The 16,740-nt window shown below is 44.0% G+C and overlaps 1 protein-coding gene across 1 annotated transcript in view; it reads left to right on the top strand.

Annotated features, from left to right (window-relative positions):
• LOC121291231 (zinc finger protein 208-like) overlaps positions 1 to 7,305 on the top strand; it is a 30,847-nt gene extending 23,542 nt beyond the window's left edge. Inside the window, exon 3 of the mRNA XM_041212309.1 lies at positions 3,812 to 7,305. Within this exon, the coding sequence (XP_041068243.1) occupies positions 3,812 to 4,924 (1,113 nt within the window). The 3' untranslated portion in view covers positions 4,925 to 7,305. The remainder of the gene's footprint in view (positions 1 to 3,811) is intronic.
• Positions 7,306 to 16,740: the final 9,435 nt, after the last annotated feature.

The following is a 16,740-nucleotide window of genomic DNA, read 5'->3' as shown; positions in this document are numbered from 1 at the left end:
GACGTAGGGGTTGTACAGATGCACCGTCACAACCCGTTCTCGTTGCAACGGTAGAGCAAAGAGCGGTTCCGCCGTCAGGATCTTCATTTCTGGCAGGTCTTTCTTTTCCTCAAACACCTTCAGGAGTTTGACACAAGCTGCCACTTGCTTGAAGGTCACATCAAAGAAACCTGCGCTGGGGAAATCCAGTAGGCAGTCGATCTCCGTAGCCTCGAAACCACACAGCTTGAATAGGATCCTCTTGGTGAAGAAGGTCCTATCCATTCCTGTTCCTTGCTCGCTGCCCTTCACCATGACTCGGATGGTGTTAGGTACCCCATGGTAAGGAGTTTGACTGGTTATAGCCGTTTCTCTTTCCCTGGCAGAACCGTGATGAAGGTCTCTCCCCTGCCAGGTAAGTATGTGCATGTGCTGATCCTGCCATTGCAAGTCATCACAGCCTTGGATGCTGTAGCTTCCTCTTCTGATCTGCTGTCAAACACATCCGAGGCTACACATCCTACACTGATGTTGTCAGTTTGAAAGTCTCTGAGGATGAAGAATACTATTCCCACACTAGAAATCTCTGTCAAACATTTACCAGAAGGAACTGAGACAGCAGCTGAAATAAGTGAGGTTTTATTCAGATGGTACAATTACAAGTTTAAATCCCCGCCTGATCTGCTGCTCAAAGTCACCTCCGTTTCACTGGTCAGTTTCCCAAATTTCAGGAAACTCGTGTTGCACCAGAAATATTACGATTGGCTGTGAGAGACGTCAATCAGAGAGCCCACCCACTCTGCCTATTCCCTCCTCTTCCTCTTCCACAGCTGGTTCACTTCCTGTAGGGACTGAAAACCAAGTGAGGAGATGGTGAGTGAAGGAACAGAATTTATTATAATTGCAACACATAATATCCACACTAATGTTCAGGCAGTCTTACTATCCTGTGGGGAATCAGGTGTGGAAATGCCCCTTATGCTGTGTGAGAAGATCCAGCTGAGAGAGCTGTTTACTGGGTGCTTTGTGCTGAACTGTTTGAAGCTGTGTTGGATATTGAGTGTGTTTACTGGAAGCATTTCCTTTCTGATTCACAGGCTGAGTTTTGTTGATGGGTCATTACTGAATATGAGAAGGTGAGGTGTAATTATCTGGGAGGTGCAGAGTGTCTGAGGATTTTTACTGATTTCCTATTCTTGAGTTCTGTGTATGTATGTTGGGAGCTGGTTATTATCCTGTGGACTGTGAATGGTCAGTTCTGTCTGTGTGATGGGATCTGGATATTTCCTGTCTTTTCAAATCCCTTCAAGAATTCCCACCCTCCTATCTCTGTAACCTCCTCAGAAAACATAATAAAAAAAGACTAACATTTATGTAGAGCCTTTCACAACCACCAGATGCCCCAAAGATCTTTGCAGCCAATGAAGTATTTTTGAAGTGTGGTCACTTGTCATGTAGGAAACGTGGCAGCTAATGTGTGCACAGCAAGCTCCCAAATTTTTTTAATGCTCTTGCAAAGCACCTTGGGTCATGGAGCTATGTTAAAGGAACTATATAAATGCAAGTTGTTGTTGTTGATTTTCGTTGTGTAAAAAGACAGAAAGTGAGCAGGTGTTCAATAGGAGCAGCATGATTCCCCTCATGGTTCATTATCCCATTGACGCTCACTCTGAAGCAGTCTCCCAGTGAGGGGCAGACTTATTGTAAAGGGAGATAGGGTTATAACCTATAACTGGCAGCAGAGCAGGATAGGAATGGCTGCACACTAGCTCAAACTCAGCATGTTAAGGAGCACTGAAGGATGCACCTTCAGGCGCAGTCCCCCTCCCTGCATGGACAGAGTGGGAGGTGGGGCTGGGGGTAGTTCTTGATCTCAGCCCAGATAGAGAGGAGGCAGTGGGCAGAGAGGCAAGCAGCAGAGAGGGAACCAATGCTGCTCCTGACATGTCGATCTATTGGTTTGATGATAATTATGGAATGAGGGCTGTGCCAAGCTGTGAGATTGTGGTGGAATATAATCCTGCTGCTGCTGATGGCTCACTGCACCTCTTGGATACCCAGTTTTGGGATCTGCCCTTGGTCTACTTCCCTAGTGATGATTAACATGGTGAAGTATTCATTCATCAGTTGGGAGGGGAGTGGTAGTTTTCCTTGAACTTCTTTGACCTGAAGCCATGAGACTCCATGGAGTAAATATTGAGATTTATCCACCTGCCAGTGGGATGGGACATACCCAGGGATGGTGACGGAGGAGTCTGTGATGTTTCCAGATTGATACGATTCAGTGAGTATCACTGCTACTTGACCAGTCTATGGGGCAGCTCTCCTCACTTGGGTACTTGTCCTCAGACCTTGGCAAGAGAGACTTTACAGATTTCACTGGGCTGAGATCACATTAATCTTATTCTGACACAATGTCAGGATTGTCCAGATTTATCTGATTTTCCTCTTATTATTGGACTTTGTAGTGATTGTTTATCATTGTTTGCTCGGCCACTTCAGAGGGCAGTTCAGAGTCAACCATGTTGTGTGGGACTGGAGTCACATGTAGACCAGACCAGGCAGTTGTAGCAGGTTCCCTTCCCTCAAGGACAATATTTGGGCTTTGAGGACAATCTGAAAGTTTTCATGTTTTTATTTTGATTCTAATCAACAAATCCCAAAATTTATTAAATTCAGTTACACAACATGGAGTGGTTGAGGTGAACTGCGTACACACCTTTAAGGAGAAACTAGATAAGCAAATGAGGGAGAAAGGAACAGAAGGATATGCTGATAGGGTGAGATGAAGAGGTGTTGAAAGGAGGCTCGTGTGAAGCATAAGCACCAGCATGGACCAATTGGGCTGAACTGACTGAATATTTTCCTTAGCTTCTAGCACTTCCTGTCCAGTGTGTTTTCTTCAAATCATTTTGGAAAACAAGGGGAGAAATTTTAAAATCTCCGTTGAATTAACATTTTTCCTGAGTGACGCAAGCTCATAGCGAATTGGCAGTGAATTGTTTAACACTCCGCCCGACCGTCTTTTCCATTGTCCTCACAGTGCCTGGGAAGATGAGAATCTGGGTTGAGGAAAGAAAGTAGCCACATTGTCTGCTCCTGGTCACTATCCAGTGTCCCTGCTGGAAACAGAGGATGTGTGACAGTCAAGTGAGGAAAAAGAAAGGACTTGTATCTGATCCCCCACACAGGGGAATAGCAGACTGGCACTCACTGTGGAACAGTCCCTAACTGAGGAGTCAGCCTCTTCAACAAAGGAGGAGTGGGAGTTGGATTAAATCATGTTTCCTTTTCTGTTTTACAGAAGGATTGCACCATACTACACCAGAGATTACAGAGAGGATAGACACCACAGATAGATCCTGACTATCATCCAAGGAACAACTGCACAACTGTGGGAAGACATCCAGTCCCTTCACAGCATTGCTCAACACAGAGAAGGTTGGGCAGTGAAACCATCATCTGGAAATCAGTCGGGTCAGGGGAGCTTTGACAGATCATCAGATCTGAAACTGGTCAGTGGTGTGGAGTCTTCCATCAGAACCAACCTTTTTGAAGGTTCGGCTGTGGGCAATTGGTCAGTGAGACTGGGAAGAAGTGTGAGTGGGTTCCAAGTGTGGTGAGAGATTCAATCATTCATCGAACCTCAGGGACCACTGACTCATTCCTACAGGTGAGAGGCTGTTCAAGTGTGAAGTGTGTGAGGAGGGCTCCAAAAGCTCATAAGACTTCCTAACACGTAAGGCGGATCTCTTACAGCCACTGTTAAGCCAAGGGCTCATAAAATCTCCCAATGCACAAGGTGCATCGGTTGTATCACTTGTAACACAAGGACGCCTACATGGAAGGGAAACCATTCAAGTGTGAGCTGTGCGCCCGGGCTTTCACACACAAATCAGCACTCGTGAAACACCAACGCATCCACACTGGAGAGAAACCATTCACGTGTCAGGGATGCAACAAATCATTTTCGGACACATCGACCCTCAGGAGACACCAACGCGTTCACACAGGAGAGAAACCATTTAGGTGCGAGGCATGCAACAAATCATTCTCGTGGTTACTGGCTGTCCGTGCACACCAACGCATCCACACAGGGGAGAAACCCTTCACATGTGAGGTGTGTGACAAATCATTCTCACACTCATCGAACCTCCGCACACACCAACGCATTCACACTGGGGTGAAACCATTCACGTGCGATGTTTGCAACAAATCATTCTCACAGTCATCAAACCTTCGTGTACACCAACGCATGCACACAGGGGAGAAACCATTCACATGCAAGCTTTGTGATAAAGCTTTTCGGACGTCTTCAACTTTCCTAACGCACCAAAGGATTCACACAGGGGAGAAACCCTTCAAGTGTGAAGTGTGTAACAAATCATTCCCTGGGTCATCGAACCTCCTCGCACACCAGCGCATTCACACAGGGGAGAAACCCTTCACTTGTGAGGTGTGCAGCAAATCATTCCTGGACTCAGCGACTCTCCTCGCACACCAACGCATTCACACAGGGGAGAAACCATTCTCTTGTAAAGTGTGCGACAAAACATTCTCTTGGTCATCAGCCCTCCGTGTGCATCAACGCATTCACACAGGGGAGAAGCCATTCACTTGTGAGGTTTGCGATAAAGCTTTTGTGACATCTACGATCCTCCTGACACACCAGAGGATTCACACAGGGGACAGACCATTCAGATGTGAGGTTTGTGAGAAGGCTTTCACTCATTCCTTCCACCTCCTGACACACCAGAGGATTCACACAGGCGAGAAACCCTTCAAGTGCGAGGTGTGTGACAAATCATTCTCACGGTCATCGACCCTCCGTACACACCAACGCATTCACACTGGGGTGAAATCATTCGCATGCGATGTGTGCAACAAATCCTTCTCGAGGTCATCAAACCTCCTGTTCCACCGGAGAATCCACACAGGGAAGTAGCCCTCCATGTGTGAGGTTTGTGATAAAGATTTGGTGAAGTATTTGACCCTCCTAGAACACCAGAAGATTCACACAAGGGAAGAACTCTTCGTATGCAATGTTTATGAAAAGGCTTTCGCCCAATCCTCTGATCTCCTGAAGCACCAGTGGATTCACAATGGCGAGAAATCCTTCAGATGTGAGGTGTGCGACAAGGTTTTCACACAGTCAGGGTATCTCCTGAGCCAGCAACACACTCACACATGGGAGAAACCCTATCGGTGTGAGTTCTGTAATAAAGCCTTCACACAGTTGCCAGACCTCCTGGAACATCAGTGAGCCCACACGGGAGACAAACCCTTCCAGTGTGACGTGTGTCAGGATTGTTTCATCTATTCCTCTCTCACCATACACCGACATCCCCATATAGACCTGGAGCTGGGTCACCTGCTTCCGTTACACTGAGAGTTGGCTGTTGTTTATCCTCCAGTGTTCACACGGGAGCTGTCATTCCAAAGCACTGTCTGTCTCAGCAGCGTCAGTCTCAAACCTCTCCAACCACTAGTCCAATCATTTCAAGAAGGCCAATTTAACCTTAGACCAGATCACCAAACATCACCAAAAGAAGACATCAATATGTATAGAAGCTCCTGTATAAACTCAGCATCCTTTCAGTGCAGCATCAGGTGCAAGTCAGTCACTGATTCTTACTCTGACCAAGAAGGCAGTCAAACACCCAGTGGTTAGAAAGGCTTCAGCTTCTGATCTACCAGCACAAGCACCCAGGAGAGGAGCCATTTCTGGGGTAGTAATGGAGGGACTTCAATTAACCTCAGCATCTCTGATATATGGAGGGGGAGAATCAACCAGGAATCCCGTTCCTCATCAGTGACCCCAGCTGGGAAGTTAGGGGGAGGGCAGGATGTGTCTCGGATGTGACAGTCTCCATTGTCTCACAACATTCACTGTCTGGGTCTACACATGCTGAATGGCCACTCGAACAGAGCACTAGAGGCCAATCAATGTCCACAGTCTGTCCTCCAGGTCGATACCTTGAGGATTGGAGGGAATATGAGATGGAAAGAGGGCATCAACCCTTCATCAACAACTTGCAATTATACAGCACCTTTAATATAGTAAAATGTCTCAAGGTGTTTCATGCAGACATAATCAGAGAAAAATTAACACTGAGACAAAGAAGGAGATATAAGGAGGGGATGTCACTGTATCTCTGGGAGGGTTTCCTCAGCCACTGGAAGTAGGTGATTCAGGAGAATGTGTGTCAGGATCTTTTTGTTATGAACAAGAGGGAAATACCTTAATAGTTTCTGCAGCATGTTTATCTCCCGTCTTGAAGATAGTTACAATTGTCACATTCCTGAAGTCGGAGGGAGTTCCTTTTCCTCCCAAATCTGTAGGATGAGTTCATGGAGCCTTGATGTGAGCAGAAGTCCACCAGCTTTGAAGACCTCAGCTGGAATACCATCAGGGCCACAGGCTTTGTCGTTTTTTATCTGTTTGATTGTTTGTTGCAGCTCTCCCATTGATGGGGACTTACCCATGGATTCTACCACAGGCACAGGGGATAGACTGGAGGGTATCAGCTGTCACTGTGGATTCATGGTTGTGGTGTTGTTCAAAATGTTCTTTCCAGCATTAACAGATGGCATTGTCATCCTTAAGAAGAGAAATACCAACAAAGGGGATTTTGTCCCCTTGGTCTATTGCTGGCCCCAGTGACTTCAAAAAAGATTCACATGTCATGATGATCAGCATATTGTTGGATCTCTTGGGCTTCTCTTCCCACCACATGTCCTGTACCTTCCGGATTTATCTTTGGGAATCCACAAAGCTTGAACCAAATGGACTGGGCACAGGAGCTTCGTACAGCTGACTTTATTTGAGCCCAATGTTCTGGAATTGACTTGGATGTGTGAATATTTTCCAGATTCCCGATATGAATGTGTTGTGTGTTTGTGTGTTAGTAAAGTGAACCAGCAGTTGGGAGTGCGTATGGGGTAAAATCGGTCCCTGCTTTAGTTGAAGATTTGAATTAGAGACAGATCCTCTTCAGGTGACAGGCATTTGACTAACACCATGGGGAATGTTTGTACTCTCCTGTCTGGAAGGACTACTATCCTGAGTATAATGAGGGAGTCAAGTTGAGTCCCCATCATACCTCAGTGTAATAACGGTGTGATATGTTCACCTTACACTCTTCAAGATTCATTTCATGTTCTGGGAAAGATCTTGAGTCATTTTCAAATGTATTTTTTATTTTGGTTGATTCAAAGTTTGATGCGAACTGAATATTGTGTTTTTGTTCGTCTGCTGTTTAATCAATTGTCTGTATAGATTCATAACTCACAATAATTTCATCTATTTTAGCTTAACCCAATCTACCTGATTTGTCAGCATGGTGTGTTCCTATTCACTGAAACACTCAGGAGCCTACATTAAGAGTCTAGTACACAAAAAATTGGTCAATGTCACTGGGCTGGTACACATTTTTCATCAATGGGTTTATAATTCCTAGTTCACAGGAAGCATAACATTTCCCTAAGGAAGAAAGATTTGGATTTATATATCAACTTTCATAAACACAACATCTGAAAGCACCTTACAGCTAATGAAGTGCTTTTTGAAGTGTAGTCACTTTTCATGTAGGAAACATGGCAGCCAATTTGTGCACAGCAAGCTCCCACAATCAGCAAAGTGGTGATGACCACATAACCAGTTTTTGTGATATTGATTGTGGGATCCATATTGGCCAGGACATCAAGAATGTCATGCTCTTCTACAACCTACTGTCATGAGATATTTTACAGTCACCTGAGAAGGCAGACCCCTGCTCCTGGTCTCCCTTGTCCTGATTCTCATTGAATCATAACAGCACAGAAAGAGCAGGAGACCATTCTGCCCATCTTGTTTGTGCTGGCCCTCTGAAGGAGCAAATCACCTCGTGCCACCCCCCTGCCTTTTCCACGTAGCCCTGCACACTTTTCATTTTAGATAATGATCCAATTCTCTCTTGAATTCCTCCATGGAATCTGCCTCCACCACCCTCTCAGGCAGTGCACTCCAAATCCTAACCACTCGCTGTGTAAAAAGTTTGTCATCATGTCGCTATTGCTGCTTTTGTTAATTACTTTAAATCTGTGCTCTCTGGTTTTCGATTCTTCCACCAATGGGAACAGTTTCAACTTATTTTAATCTGTCCAGACCCCTCATGATTTTGAATATTTCTATCAAATCTCCTCTCAGCTTTCTCTTCTCCAAGGAGAACAGTCCAACTTCTCCAATCTCCAATCAGAAACCATTCTCATGAATCTTTTCTGCATTGTCTCTCATGGCTTCACATCCTTTGTGAAGTGTGGTGCCCAGAACTGGACACAATACACCAGTTGTGTCTGAATCAGTGTTTTATACAGGCTTAACATAACTTCCTTGCTTTTGTACCTTATACCCCTATTGATAAAGCCTAGGATGCCGTATGCTTTATTAACCGCTCTTTCAACCTGTCCTGCCACCTTGAATGATTTATTTACATAGACACCCAGGTCCTAAGCTCCCTCGAAGCTGTGCGCCTGTGCTGCTGAACACCAGCTGCCGCATATTTGATTATTAACAGCACTCACATGGCATGTGGACAGTGTTCTGCTACTCCATCAGTTGTTGCTTCATGCAGATGTGATACCGCACATGGCTGCATTTCCACTGGTGCCTGATCCCACTTGATGCGGCCAGGCCATGTGGGAACACCTGATTGGCTGGCAGCTCGTCCAGTGACAGTGCAGGAAGAGAGCGCACTTGGGGAGTGGGAGAATGTGGAGAAAAGGAGCCGCCATCGGAGGAGTTTGTCTGACTCGCTGTGAACAGTAAGTAGCTTCTGAGGGACTGTGAGTTCTTTTGGTGCAAATATTTGTTTCTGAGATACAATTCTGGGTTTGTTGTTAGTCCAGCAGAGATGCTGCTGATCAAATTGGAGGGTAAGGATCCAGTGTGGAGCGGGAACACAAGGATCTACAGAATCCTTCATACTAAAGGCAGTGAGCAGTGTGTGAAAACTGTGAGATCCCATGGTCTGCTCTGCTGCTGCCATTGACCATTCCCCCCACACAGTGACTGCTGCTTCCACCCCAGTAACACAGAGACATGAGCTCCACAGTAGGGGAAGTGGAAGCCCCTTTGTTGGATCCCCACCTGGTTCAAGTCTCTCCAGCTCTTTACAAAGAAAAATCACAGAGGACCAACACAGGGTTACTGCTCCCCCAATGTGTCAATGGGAGAGGCTTTTTCTAAAACTCATTATTTATTGACTGTCAGTTCACATTTCTGAGCATTATTAAATGGGTCGTTAACAGTGTGTTCTGGACGTCTCACTCACCGTCTTTGTTCTGTTCTGTATCAATGTCAATTTGTTCTTTGATATAGACTGAGTCTCAGGAAGTACTCACATCATCGAAACTCTGCAGTCCTCCAGTCACATTATGCCACTTTATGCCAGATACCTAACTTTAACCAACCTTCCATAATTTTTAGCAGTTCAAGAGTAGCAATTTCTCAGTTAAAGTGCAGTTGATTGTTAACTAGTGAACTAATTAGGAGATTGGAATTCGGTTCAGTTTGTATGTGTTTCAGCCTGGGTAGAGGGATATTTTGTTGGTTTAGATAGCTCTATGAAGGTTATTTACATCGTTTCCTACTAAGAGCCATGTCAAAACAAATGCAAACAGCATCAACCAACAGAGCAGGAAATCCCAAATGGAAATGCTGCCTCATGCTCAAAGGAGAGTGGCTGGATGAGAGAATAGAAACAGAGCCTCAACGATCTAGAGACAAGATTCATGAACAACTGAGGGGAATATCTCAATCCAGTGCCTGATATGAGTTTGATCTGGAAACTTTGTGCTGAAGCTGGAATATCAGTGACTTCTCTCCTGGCAGGAATTGGGAAGATGGATGGAAGTTGGACTATGTGAAGAGGCACTTATCAAATGAAGGTCATAAATCTGCTGGACATATTCTTAGAAGCAGAAATTCTCACCACTGGGATTTGACTGAGTATTGAAGGATGCGTGACATTTAGGAAGGACAGGGAGCTAGGAAAAGATGGTGGGGTGGCTCTTTTAATTAATGATGGTATTAGCACAATAGAGAGGGATGACCTAATTTCAGGAAACCAGAATGTAGAAATGGTTTGGGGAGAAATGATAAATACAAGCAATCATTTGTGGGAATGTTCTACAGGCCGCCTAGCAGTAACCATTCACTAGGTATAAAGGCAGAAGTGAGGGGAGCTTGTACGGCGATAATCATGGGAGATTTCAATCTGCATACTGACTGGGAAAATCTATAGCCTAGATGAAGAATTCATAGAATGTTTACGGGATAGTTTCTTAGAACGTGCTGGTACCAACTAGAGAGCAGGCTATACTAGACCTAGTATTGTGCAATGTGATAGGATTAATTAATGACCTCACAGTGAAGGCACCTCTAGGCAGCAGTGATCATAATATGATTGAATTTTACATTCGGTTTGAAGGAGAGAAGAGTGGGTCCAAGACTAGTATTTTAAACTTTAAGGGCAATTATGAGGGCATGAAAGCAAGCTAGCTAAAATGAACTGGCAAATTAGGTTAAGGTTCGGCCAATAGCGATGCAGTGGTGGATATTTGAGGGAACATTTCAGAATGCACAGAATAGATACATTCCAACGAGAAATAAAAATTCCAAGGGGAGGACCCACCATCTGTGGTTAACTAAAACAATTAAAGATAGTATCAAACTTAAAAAGCAAATAATAACGCTAACATGGGTGGTAGGTCAGAAGATTGGACAAAATATAAAAAACAGCAAAGAATTACCAAAAGATTGATAAGGCTAGGAAAAATTAGAGAATGAAAAAAAGCTAGCTAGAAATATAAAGACAGATAGTAAGGGTTTCTGTAGATATTTTAAAAAGAAAGAGTGAATAAAGTGAGCTTTGGTCTGATAGAAAGTAAATCTGAGGAATTATAATGGAAATTAAGGAGATGGCAGATGAATTGAACTGGTATTTAGCATCAATCTTCATGACAGAGAATACAAGTAACGTCCCAGAAATTGATGTAAATCAGGAAATGGAAGGGAGGGGGGAACTTGGGAAAATTACAATCACCAGGGAAGTGGGACTGAGAAAATTGTTGGACTGTGAGCTGACAAGTCCAGGGTCCAGATGGACCTCATCATCGGGTCTTAAAGAAGTGGCTAGTCAGATAATTGATACGTTGGTTTTAATTTTCCAAAATTCCCTAGCTTCGGGGAGGGTTCCATTATATTGAAAAATAGCGAATGAGAGGGAGACAGAAAGCAGGAAACTACAGGCCAGTTAGCCTATCATGTGTCAAAGGGAAAATGTTGGACTCTATTATTAAAGATATTATAACAGGGCACTTAGAAAAATTCAAGGCAATCAGGCAGACTCAGCATGGTTTTGTAAAAGGGAAATCATGTTTAATCAATTTATTGGAATTTTTTGAAGGAGTAATGTGCTGTGGATAAAGGGGAACCGGTGGATGTACTGTACTTAGATTTCCAGAAGGCATTTAATAAAGTGCCACATCAAAGGTTATTGTGGAAAATAAAAGCTCATGGTATAAGGAGTAACATATTGATATGGATAGAAGATTGGCTGGCTGACAGGAAACAGAGGGTATGCATAAATGATTTTTTTTCTGGTTGACAAGATGTAATGAGTGGTGTGCCACAGGGGTCAGTGCTGGTACCTCAACTTTTATAATTTATATAAATGACTTGGATGAAGGAACCGAAGGTATGGTTGCTAAATTTACTGATGACATAAAGATTGATAGGATAGTAGGATGTGAAGAGGACACAAGAAGGCTACAAAGGGATGTAAATAGGTTAGATGAGTGGGCAAAGATCTGGCACATGGACTATAATGTGGTAAAATGTTAAATTGTCCATTTTGGCAGGAAAAATAAAAAAGAAACATATTATCTAAATAATGAGAGATTCAGAGGGGTCTGGATGTCCTATTGCATTAATCGCATAAGGTGAGTATACAGGTACAGTAAGTAATTAGGAAAGCTAATAAATGTTATCAATTATTGTGAGGGGAATTGAATACAAATGTAGGGAGGTTATGCTGCAGTTATAGAGCTTGAGTGAGGCCACATCTGGAGTACTGCGTACAGTATTGGTCACCTTATTTAAGGAAGATATAAGTGCGTTGGAGGCAGTTCAGAGAAGGTTTACTGGAGTAATACCTGGAATGGGCAGATTGTCTTATGAGGAAAGGTTGGATAGGCTAGGCTTATTTCTGCTGGAGTTTTAAGAGGATAGGCTAGGCTTATTTCTGCTGGAGTTTTAAGACGAAGAGGTGACTCGATTTAAATATATAAGATTCTGAGGAGGCTTGACAAGGTGGATGTGGAGATGATGATTCCTCTTGTTGGATAATCTAGAACTAGGGGTCACTGTTTAAAAATAAAGAGTGGCCCACTCAGGACAGAGACAAGAAGAACTTTTTCTCTCAGAGGGTCATGAGTCTTTGGAACTCTCTTCTTCAAAGGCCGGTGGAAGCAGAGTCTTTGAATGTTTTTAAGGCAGAGGTAGATGGATTCTCGATATGAAACGGGCTGAAAGATTATGGGGGGTAGGCAGGAATGCGATTACAATGAAATCAGCCATTATTGAATTTGCTGTGAGAGATGTCAATCAGAGAGCCCACCCACTCTGCCCATTCTCTCCTCTTCCTCTTCCACACCTGGTTCACTTCCTGTAGGGACTGAAAACCAAGTGAGGAGACGGTGAGTGAAGGAACAAAACTTTAATAATTTGCATAGCATCATATTCCACTAATGTTTAGTCAGTCTGACTATCCTGTGGGGAATCAGGTGTGGAAATGCCCCTTATGCTGTGAGAAGATCAGCTGAGAGAACTGTTTACTTGGTGCTTTGTGCTGAACTGTTTGACTGGAGCTGTGTGTTGGATACTAAATGTGTTTATTGGAAGCATTTCCCTTCTGACTTACAGGCTGAGTTTTGTTGATGGGTCATTACTGAACATGAGAAGGTGAGGTGTAATTATCTGGGAGGTGCCGAGTGTCTGAGGATTATTACTGATTTCCTATTGTTAGGTTCTGTGTGTGCATGTTGGGAGCTGGTTATTATCCTGTGGACTGTGAATGGTCAGTTCTGTCTGTGTTTTGGGATCTGTATGATTCCTGTGTTTTCAAATCCCTCCAAGAGCTCCCACCACCCCCTATCTCTGTAACCTCCTCAGAAAAGAAAAAAAGAGACTTTTCTTTATATAGAGCTTTCACGACCACCAGATGTCTGAAAACACTACAGAAATAAATAATTTGTAATGTAAGAAACGTGGCAGCCAATGTGCACACAGCAAGCTCCCACAAACAGCAGTGTGATGAGGACCAGGTAATCTGTTTTTTCATGGTGTTGATTGAGGGATTCATGTTGGTCAGGACACCAGCGATAATGCCCTTGTTCTTCAAAATAGTGCCATTGGACTTTTTACGCCCACTTTACAGAAAGCAGAAGGGGCTGGATTTGACACCCCAATTGAAAGACAGCTCCTCCCTCCTTAATTGGCCCGCCTATGTAAAATGACGGCACACCCCCAGCTGGGGGCACTAATCGGGAATCCACCCGCCTGCACCCGCGCAACCCCCCCCAATGGGGGGAAAATGCTGCCGATGGAGCCAATATTGAGGACTTCCCACCTGCCAGTGGGATGGGACGTACCCAGGGATGGTGACGGAGGAGTCTGGGATGTTTCAGTATCACTGCTACTTGACCAATCTGTGGGGCAGCTCTCCTCACCTGGGTACTTGTCCTCAGACCTTGGCAAGAGAGACTTTACACATTTCACTGGGCTAAGATCACGTTAATCTTATTCTGACGCAATGCCAGGATTGTCCAGATAAATCTGATTTTCCTCTAATTATTGTACTTTGTCGTGATTGTTTATCATTGTTTGCTGGGTCACTTCAGAGGACAATTCAGAGTCAACCATGGTGCGTAAGACTGGAGTCACATGTAGACCAGACCAGGCAGTTGTAGCAGGTTCCCTTCCCTGAAGGAGAATATTTGGATTTTTAGGACAACCTGAAAGTTTTCATGTTTTTATTTTGATTCCATTCCTCAAATTCCAAACTTTATTAAATTCAGTTTCACAACGTGGAGTGGGTGAGATGAATAGCAAAGATGCCTTTAAGGGGAAATTAGATACGCACATGAGGTAGAAAGGAACAGAGGATACGCTGAAAGGGTGAGATGAGGAGAGGTGAGAGGAGGCTCATGTGAAGCATAAACACCAGCATGGACCAATTGGGCCAAATGGCCTGTTTCTGTACTGTAATTCTATGTATGTAACTCTCTGGTTGGATTTGAATTCACAATTTCTGGGTTGTTAATCCAGCACCATAGCAATTCGGCTGCCATACCTGGAGACACATTTATTGAAATCTCTTTTAATGCCTTCTTTAAAGATTTTACCTGAAGGTCTCGGCCTTTCATAAAAGCCTGGGCTTGGATTTGATAGTCTTGCCCAGTACTGTGCCTGATAACTGAATTTGGGATGTGCAGTCTGAGCGAGTGCAATGTATCTAATTTCCCAGGATAAACCAGAACCCTTCAATCAGATACACTGAAGCAAGATTTTCCTTAGCTTCTAGCGCTTCCAGCCCAGTGTGTTTCCTTCAAATAATTTTGGAAAACAAGGGGAGAAATTTCAAAAATTTCCATTGAATTAACATTTCTCATCAGTCATTTTGATATTAAACACAACTCAAACTCATAGTAAATTGATAGCCCGTTTTACACTCTGCCCCACTGTCTTTTCCATTGCCCTCATGGTGCCTGGGAAGATGGGGGTCAGGGTGGAGGAAAGAAAATAGCCACATTGTCTGCTTCTGGTCACTATCCAGTGTCCCTGCTGGAAACAGAGGGTGTGTGACAGTCAAGTGAGGAAAAAGAAAGGACTTCAATCTGATCCCCCACACAGGGGAATAGCAGACTGGCACTCACTGTGGAACAATCTCTAACTGAGGAGTCAGCAAAAGAGGAGAGGGAGCTGGAGGAAATCATGTTTCCTTTTCATGTTTTACAGAAGGATTGCACTGTACAACACCAGAGAATACAGAGAGTTTAGACACCGCAGGTAGATCCTGGCCAATATTTGAGAAATAACTGCATGACTACCTGAGAGAAACCATTCAAGAGTGAATTGTGCGACCAAGCCTGCAAACAGCCATCAACGCTCCTGAATCACAGATGCATTCACACAGGAGTGAAGCTCTTCAGGTACGAGGTGTGCAACAAATCATTCTTAAAGCTATGGAACCTCCTCATGCACCAACACATTCACACAGAGGAGAAACCATTCACATGTGAGGTCTTGAGAAACTTATCAGCCATGATTGAATGGCGAAGCAGACTCAATGGGCCGAATGGCCTAATTTCTGCTCCTATGTCTTATGGTCTGTAATAAATCATTCTCGCAATCATCGAACAGAGAAACCATTCATGTGCAAGGTGTGCAACAAATCATTCTCAGACTCATCAGTACTCCGGAAACACCAACGCATTCACACGGGAGAAACCATTCATATGCGAGGTATGCAACCAATTATTCTTGAATTCATGGCACCTCCGCAGACACCAACATGTTCAAACCGGGGAGGAGCCATTCAGGTGCAATATGTGACAAAACATTCTCACATCCAATGACCCTCTGGCAACATCAATGCATTCACACAGGGGAAAAACCATTCACAAGCGAGGTCTGCGACAAATCATTCTCACAGTTAATAAATCCCCATGCACACCAGCGTATTCACACAGGGGAAGGAGCGATAAAGTATGAGGTGTGTGACAAAGTTTTCATGCAGTTCAGGAGTCTTCTGCTACATCAAACAATCCACTCACGGAAGAAACCCTTCAAGTGTGAGATTTGCAACAAAGTTTTAACCACACCTTCAAGCCCCCGAAACACCAGAGGATTCACACAGGAGAGAAACCCTTCAGGAGAGGTTTGTGACTCCATAGCTTTGAGGTTCCATAGCTTTGAGAATGATTCGTTGCACACCTCGTACCTGAAGAGCTTCATTCCTGTGTGAATGCATCTGTGATTCAGGAGTGGTGATGGCTGTTTGCAGGCTTGGTCGCACAATTCACTCTTGAATGGTTTCTCTCATGTAGTCATGCAGTTACAATCCTCAAATCTCCTGATACACCAAAGAATTCGCACGGGAGAGAAATCATTCAAGTGTGAGGTGTGCAATAAAATCTTCTCACAGTCATCAATGCTCATGCTACATCGATGGATTCACAGTGGGGAGAAGCCATTTCCATGTGAGGTGTGTGACAAATCCTTCTCAAGGTCATCCTATTCCCTGCTCCATCAGAGAATCCACACACGGGAGTAACTCTTCAAGTGTGTAGTTTATGATAAAACTTTTATGATGTCTTCGACTCTGCTGAAATACCAGATGACTCAAACAGGGGACAAACTCTTTAGGTGTGTTGTTTGTGACAAGGCTTTCAACCTCTTGAGAACAACACCAGGAACTCTTCATTACATTCAACTTGAACAAAGCATTTAACTCAGTAAATCACGAGGCTCTGTGGATTGTGCTTCAATGATTTGGATGTCTAAGAAACTTCATCACAATCCTGCAATTGCTTCATAATGATATGACTGCAGCTATCCTGAGTGGTAAATCTGGAGCAGATGCCTTCAAAATCCAGACTGGTGTCAAGCAAGGCTGTGTGATACCACCCCGCCCCCGTTCTATTTACAATCTACCTGAC

This window comes from Carcharodon carcharias, chromosome 19, assembly GCF_017639515.1.
Source record: "Carcharodon carcharias isolate sCarCar2 chromosome 19, sCarCar2.pri, whole genome shotgun sequence".
Classification (NCBI taxonomy): domain Eukaryota; kingdom Metazoa; phylum Chordata; class Chondrichthyes; order Lamniformes; family Lamnidae; genus Carcharodon; species Carcharodon carcharias.
This window is presented reverse-complemented; position numbering and strand designations above follow the sequence as displayed.